The sequence below is a fragment of the Solanum tuberosum genome, unplaced genomic scaffold, assembly GCF_000226075.1.
Source record: "Solanum tuberosum cultivar DM 1-3 516 R44 unplaced genomic scaffold, SolTub_3.0 scf00109, whole genome shotgun sequence".
Lineage (NCBI taxonomy): Eukaryota > Viridiplantae > Streptophyta > Magnoliopsida > Solanales > Solanaceae > Solanum > Solanum tuberosum.
In genome coordinates, this window is record NW_006239042.1 from 1545888 (window position 1) to 1553387 (window position 7500).

Consider the following 7500-nt stretch of genomic DNA (forward strand, 5'->3'; position numbering starts at 1 on the left):
CCACCCCCTACCACCCCCCACCCCACCCCCCAAAAAAAATTATTTAAGTTTGTTTTTAAAAAATGTTTTCAATTTCAAAAATTATTTTCTACTCTAGTAAAACTAAAATATATTTTTCAAAAACATTTTTCATTCATAAATCAAACACTAAAAATCTTTTCCGAAAAATATTTTCTAGTCACCAACCAAACATGAGAAAATAAGTCAAAAATCAACTTGTTTTCCAGGAAAACATTTTCCTTCATACCAAACACACCCTAAATTTCAAATACATTTCAATCAAAAATAGAGTAGTCAAAGTTTCAACTTCTAAATATTTAGTTTATACTAATACTAAGTTGCATATTTGTTAGTATTTTAATAATAATAATAATAATAATATATATATATGTGTGTGTGTGTTATTTATGTAACTATATACTCCGGTGTGGTATTCGATATTCCCAGTGTTTTGGACGGCGAAAGGCGATAAAAGGCAACAAGGGTTTGCCTTGCCACAAGGCGAGGCGAGCGGCGAGGCACTCGCCTTTTTGAAGTGCGGCCCAATTAATACCAAAATTAAAATATTTAATTGCATATATAAATAATCAAAATCTCAATAGCAATAACATATAAGAAAATATTTCAATTCAAATAGATAGTACAAACTTAGAACTAGAATGAGAAAAAAACAGAACAAAAGTCAAAACAGTGAGGAAAAAAACAAAGGTAGAAGTGACTTTGAAGAAGAAGGAAAAAGAAACAAAGGAAGAAGAAATACGTATTGGTTGGACTTTGGAGTCGTCGAAAAAGTCTAGCTAGTCGTCTGAGGAGTCTAGTCAAAAATCCTAAAATTACCTTTTAACTTTTAAAACCCTAAATTGATTGTCTCTTTTAAAGAAAATACAAAATGCGACACCTTTCTCACCTCTTGCCTCTCGCCTTTGCCGTCATGGCGTCACCTTTTGACGATCGTCTCACCACAAAGCTAAAAGGCGATGAAGGGTCACTTCGCCTCGCCTCTCGCGAAGAGGCGATCACCTTTCACAACACTGGGTATTCCATATGATATCGTGCTAAATACCAAAAAAATTAAAACGTATACCAAATACATAATCACGGTATTAAAAATTTCAGTATGGTATAGTAATTCGGTATATACCATACCATGCCCACCCCTAATTTGGAACACAACATAATCACCTTTATAGAGAGAACACATATGGATAAATCCTTGTAATTGTACATTCCTTTTTTCTCCTTAATTTTAAAATAAAATAAGGTTAGACTGACATACATAGGTGTTTGGCTTGGAATATTTGCCAAAAAGCTATTCAAATGCAGCTAATTTTTTAAGCGGACTCCAGCAATTAACAGAGAAGTCCAGAAATTTCAAAGTACGGAGGTCAAATTATTACAACACCTTTTACTAACAATATATAGATAGACTTGTGTACAGATACATCATTAGCAAGTAGCCAGACTTGCGAACAATTTCTGAAACTTGTGTACAGATACATTTCACTAGCATGAAGTTTTCAACAAAGAACTTTTCTGAGACTTGTGTACAGATAGACAAAAGATAAATATTCACCCTTTTCCCTTTTAGTAATGCAAATTATGCTGCAATATGTTCCTCTTTCAGCTGCCTACACACTGGTATTTCATTGGTATGAAGAGCAACTTTTTCGAGAAGTGAAGGCCTACAAGTTGCAATCTCTTGCTCGTTCAGCTGACGACTACTATTTTGGGCTGTGCTATGGCTTCTGTTTCTAGCAATGGGAATATCATGATTGTGCTTGCCCTCATACGTTGTTATGACAGCTTTTGGATCTGCTGAAGCTCTCTCAACATGTTTGCGAACATTGCATCCAGGGTATGTGCAACGATAATAACTCCTGCAAATCCAACTCTGACTGCATTATAGATGTTCATAACAACTTGAGAGTAGGAATTAAAGGTACTGAGTACCCACAAAGTAAAAACACACAAATTTTAATCACATAGAACAGTTAACATGAAAACCACACTCCAAAAGATTTAAGAACTAGCCGCTGAACAAGACATCATGACAAGGTATAGTACTTATTCTCAAGTCCTAAGGTCTTATGGTGCTAGTTTTGATCAGATGCACATGACAACATTTTTGTCATAAGCTTTAGTAACAAAACTGAAGCATACAACCACTTCCAGTTTCATCCTGAAATTCTCAATTCAATCGATGTCTCTTGCCGGAGTAAAGCTACATCAACACGTGTAGCTACGGGTCCTCATGGTTCATGGAATAACAAGGAAAACAAAAATATACAATATTTTAGTATTTTTCCCTGTTATTTCCCTAATTCTTTTGTTTTAAAAACTACAAGTGGTATCTAGAGCCATTTTCTTGAGGGGCTTATGAGTGAGAGATGCATTTTCAAAATAGTTTTTTCCAAATAGCTCCTCCTGTCTTTGAGGGTGAAATTATCAACTTTGGGTAGTAAGAATGAAGACTTATATTGAGGGTTGAGATCTTTGGGAGGCCATATATAGGATTAAGATATTATTCCGCTGCCCAATAATCCCACGATGGTCCAGATCAAAAGCCAAAAGGAAAAGAAAATTAGAAAACCAAAGGTGAAAGCAACTTTGTTTGTTGGGTGTCTACAACAATTTCCACGAAATTTATGGCTCTCAAATCAGCAAAAGAAATTTGGGAATATGTGAAAAGAGTACACATGAGATGAAAGAAAACGAGGTATGAACATGTTGAATTTAATAAGGGCATTTGAATTGCAAATGATGAAGAAATCTCAAAACCCATCAAAGATTACTCAGACCGACTTGTTGTCATTGTTAACAAGATGAGATTGCTTGACACTAAATTTAAAGATTCAAGAATTGCTGAAAAAATTCTTGTTACAGTGCCTGAATGATATGAAGTGTCGATAACTACCAGGAAAACTCAAAAGATTTGTCCAAGATACCCTTGGCTATATTGCTAGATACATTACAGGCACAAGAGCAAAGGAAGCTTATGAGGCAAGATGGTATGGTTAAAGAAGCCTTGGCAGTCAACCACAAAACTCAAAGCAAAAGTAATAATTCAAGGAAAAATTACCCACCTTGTCAACATTGTGGAAAAAAAAGTCATCCTCCATTTAAATGTTGGAAGATGCCAGATGCACAATGCAAGATATGCAATCAGCTTGCTCATGAAGCTGTGATTTGCAAAAGCATATCTCAAAAAAAAACATGAAGTAGATGCCCAAGTCACCAATGAAAAAGAAGACCACTTACTTGTGACAACATATTTTTCAACTAAGAAATCTTTATTTTTGAATGATTGACAGTGGTGGTACAAAGCACATGACAACGTCAAAAATCTTTTTAAAGAATTCATGTCTACTGAAAATAAGAAAGTCAGAATCAGGAATGGTGGCTATATCCCTACAAATGGCAAAGGGATTCTTGCAATCAAAGCACGTTCAGGTACAAAAACAACTTCAAATGTTCTTTGCCTGATATTGATTAAAATTTGTTGAGTATTGGTCAGCTAATAGATAAAGGATTTGAATTGTCATTTGATGACAAGTATTGTCGAATGTTTGATGTCACTAAGCAGAAGTTGAGATGAGAGGTAAAAACTTCTTATTTCGTCTAGCAGAAAATGAATACAAGTCTTGCAACACCAAAGATGAATTGGTAGATTTATTCAGAGGTCAATTCAAGCCGAGACCACAATCTACAGTTCCAAATCCAAGGAGCGTTGAAAATATGTCTCAGGACATTGCAGAATTAAATAGATTCAATTTACAGTAGCTAACTTTTAGGATTTTAAATTATATTTATTAGAGTCCTTTGTGGCTTGAATTTTCACCCGGCTTGAATTTAGGAGTTAGTTTACGTTATTTGAATTTGAAGATAAGTTAGCAGCATATTTTTCTATGCTTTAGTTAGAAACTAAAGCTATAAATGTATGTCTCTGAGTTATTAATTCTGGTATTTTTCTCACAATATTTCCCTAGTTCTTTTGTTTAAAAAACCAACATGGCCTAAAAGCACTTGGGCGCTCTACGTACGATGTAGACTCCATCAGATACATATCGACCTACTTTCCTTTCTTTTTGCTTTTTGTCTAATTAAGGTCACAAAGGTTTAGGATGCCTCTCTTGATGCCAACTCGTTTCATTGAGAGGAAAGTTTTCTAGAGCAACTTGGGACAAACAAAATATTAAAAGTGAAATCGGCAAAAGAAAAGAGAAGCTAATGTGGGACGCTCCTCTTATGTCATCTATCATCCAAGCGTCAGACAATGAGCACTGAAGCGTGAAGAACCAGGTAATTTTTAGGAGACGGGGATCCAATGCAAACCTTGTCTTTTTATATCTCTTTTCTTGTTAAGGTCTAAAGCCGAACTTTACGAGGCTGAAAATATTTTGCTCAAATGTAATGAAAGATGACATGTAAATAAGACCAAATTAAAATCCTAGAATTCAATAAAGGTGTTCTTCGACTTCTTTTATCAGTAAAAGCTGTTCCTATGACTTATTAAAATAATACATTCTTTTCCTACTCAATCTATTTTTTTATTGTGATTGAAGAAGAAGAGACTTCTTACGGGTTAAACCTGCAGGAACAGCACAAAACAACATCACTCAATGCAAAATCACAAGGAACTAGCAAGAATTTTAGAGCAAGAAGATTTTAAAAGGACAAAAAGCAGGATACATTTAAACACCACTGCTTTAGTCAATTAAACAGTAGACCAAGCCAGCTGCAAACAGCAGAGCGACTAACACTTTCTAAAGGTCACAGCTAAAATACATAGAATAAGTAGAATTACCTCGGATGATGATTCCCTTTCACCACTTTCTGCCCATATTTACGCCACTTGAACCCGTCATCCAAAATGTCTACTTCACTCCTTGTCTGCACAACAATCTTGGATTCTGATTCTGCTTTATGTGATGATGAAAGAATAGGAGTCTCAACTGTTGTCTTCCTGCATCATGGTAACTTGGATCAGATACATATTTGTTACTCTCCCTCAAAACAGAGATTTCTTAACTCAGGGGAAGAATCCTGAAAGAACTTACATTCTCTTCACATTTGGTTCATCATCATGTTCCTTGCCTGCTGCTGTTGCAGCGTCCTCAATTTCCTCACATTCATTCGAAACAGGACGTTCACACGCCATTTCAGTAGACACCTGTTCAGAATGAGCAACAAGAGCCCCATTTAAGCCGTTGATTTCTATCTCAGTATGTGTTCCAATTTCAGGGTTAATGTTGGAGCAGTCAGAACCATCCTGAGCACAACTGTCTCTTCTGCGTTTGTTAGGTTGAGGAAGTTCATGGTTGTGATGGCCTTTATACGTTATCTCAGTTATGTAACCATCAATGGATCGCTCAACCTTCTTCTTGACAGGACATTTGACATGTGTGCATTTATAGTAGCTGCGAGGGCATTCACTTGCTTTAACCATCTTCTGGCCATACTTCCTCCAATTGTAACCATCAGAAGCTGGTCTATCGACTGAATTAAAGGATGGCTTGTCCTCAGATTGAGAAAGCTGTGGCAGTTCAAATTTCTTAATCTTCTGGTCTGACGACATAGTATCTAATTGAGGTTGTAAAGAAGATTCCTCTGGGTCAGATGCCCCTAATACCTGTGCTGATGTACTTTGCGAGGAGAAATGGCATTCAGCTTGAGTTTGTAAGTAAGACTGGGATAACGCTGCCTGTGCTGTAACATGTGCTAGGGCCTGCTGGTGTGACATTCCAAAAGGACTCTACAAGGAACGATGTAATGAGTTTATATATAAATAACAAGATGCCGCTAAAATTGATAACATTGTTTAACCATTATTGTTAAAAAGAATGCATCTTGGGTCTAGTTCAATCCAAAAGCTACATCATGAGGTGAGAATTTCCCAAAACCATACAAGGAGATGACGACTCATTTTGTCAACCAATATGGGACAGTTAACACCCCCCTCTCTGCCCAAGAATAGACATTTGATGTGTGGACAATATAACATGGGGGTCAAAATTAGGCAACCAAGGACAAGGATGAGCCTGACTCTAATACCATCTTAAGAAAATGGATCTTGGACCTAACTCAACGACAAAAACTAGTTCATAAAGTGAGAATTATCCAAGATCATATAAGGAAACACCAATCCATTTCCTCAAGCAACATGGGAAACTTAACAATCTTAAACGGTCATGAATTCATCATCATTGATAAATACGTGTTATTTAACCTTCTAGTGATGGGTGCGGGCACTATACCGACCAAACTATACATTACTGGAAATGTTTTTAAAAATATATAGTACTAAGTTAGCACCTCATCACCTATTGTCATGAAAGAGTAGTAGCAACAGTGGTACTCCGCACCCATAGACCAAAAAGCTCAATCAGTCCCTTAGACAAATTCTTCCTCATCTATGTAAGAGTCATACCCAACAATGAAAAAAACCTGCTAGGAATCCAAATATGTTTTTCCTGTTCGGGTACATACTATATTTAATCCTGCAAAAAGTGGTTCTGTTGTACTAAAGGCTGAGTGAGCGAACCAAAACAGTATAACACTAGAGCTTTGAGTAAGAAGTAGGAGCACTTGTCCAGTAGAAGATAGGTGAATTAAAGAAGTTAGAAAATGAGTAATTTCAAAAACCCCCAAATCATACTTTTTATAGAAACATAACATAAGTCTTTAACTATGATTACCTTATGGAAAATGAACAATTACCTGAAGTGGGGAAAGAAATCCAGGTGAATTAAGCAATCCAGAAGGACTAAAAGCGGTTGGAATCGTGAAGAAAGGAGATTGAGCCACCATTAGATTCATGGGTCGGTTCTGCTTATACCCTAAATTCCCTTGTTTACAATTCTCTTCTTCTCCAGATGAATTTTCAGGCAAAAGGGTAGGCGGTTTTGCTAGTGGAGAAGCCATAGCTCCAGCAAGAAGCTGGGAGAAAGATGGGTACTCAGATTCAGAGAAGAAACTGGAGACAAGGGTCATTGGACCTGGACTAAAATAGGGTATATTTCCAACACCAAAAAATGATTCAAAAGGGGCTTTAGGTGGGATTGTTAGTGTTGAAAGTGAAGATACCGAAACTGATGGAGCTTTGAATTTTTCCCCCATTTTTTATTAAAGGGTTTGCCCAGAAAAAGATACTTGATACTTCTTGCTTATCAGTTGTTAAAAAGATGATGAACTTTTTTGTCTTTTGAAGAGAAAAGACAGAAGATCAAACACTTTGGTGTTCATGAGTTTGAAGAATGGATATTGGTTTCTTCTTGTTTTGCTTTTTGGTGTCTGGGAATGTAGAGTTGGTGGAGCAATGAATGATTTGTTTTATTGAAATTTAATTATTGCTTACAGCTTTTCTTTATCTGGCACTCATGTTTTTGTTGTTTTTTTTTTTTTTCCATAGCAGTGATGTTTTTGTTGTTAGCATATCTGGATTAGGACGGTTCATGGTTATGATTAAAAAAATTTAAATCGAATTGTAATTTGAACTAAATT

At 36.1% G+C, this 7500-nt stretch overlaps 1 protein-coding gene across 3 annotated transcripts; it reads right to left on the bottom strand.

Annotated features, from left to right (window-relative positions):
* Positions 1-1277: 1277 nt before the first annotated feature.
* On the bottom strand, positions 1278-7355 carry LOC102593360 (probable WRKY transcription factor 4). 3 transcript variants are annotated; one of them, XM_006350103.2, is made up of 5 exons: positions 6718-7355; positions 5630-5752; positions 5058-5533; positions 4805-4963; positions 1278-1895 (listed from the first exon to the last, which is right to left on the bottom strand). In XM_006350103.2, exons 1-5 carry the CDS (start codon positions 7114-7116, stop codon positions 1598-1600), a joined length of 1455 nt encoding a protein of 484 aa, XP_006350165.1. In that variant the 5' UTR covers positions 7117-7355; the 3' UTR covers positions 1278-1597. The 3 variants fall into 3 exon arrangements, with proteins under 3 accessions (XP_006350165.1, XP_006350163.1, XP_006350164.1); XM_006350101.2 differs by having other exon boundaries at positions 5058-5752; XM_006350102.2 differs by having other exon boundaries at positions 1278-1877; positions 5058-5752; positions 6718-7354.
* Positions 7356-7500: the final 145 nt, after the last annotated feature.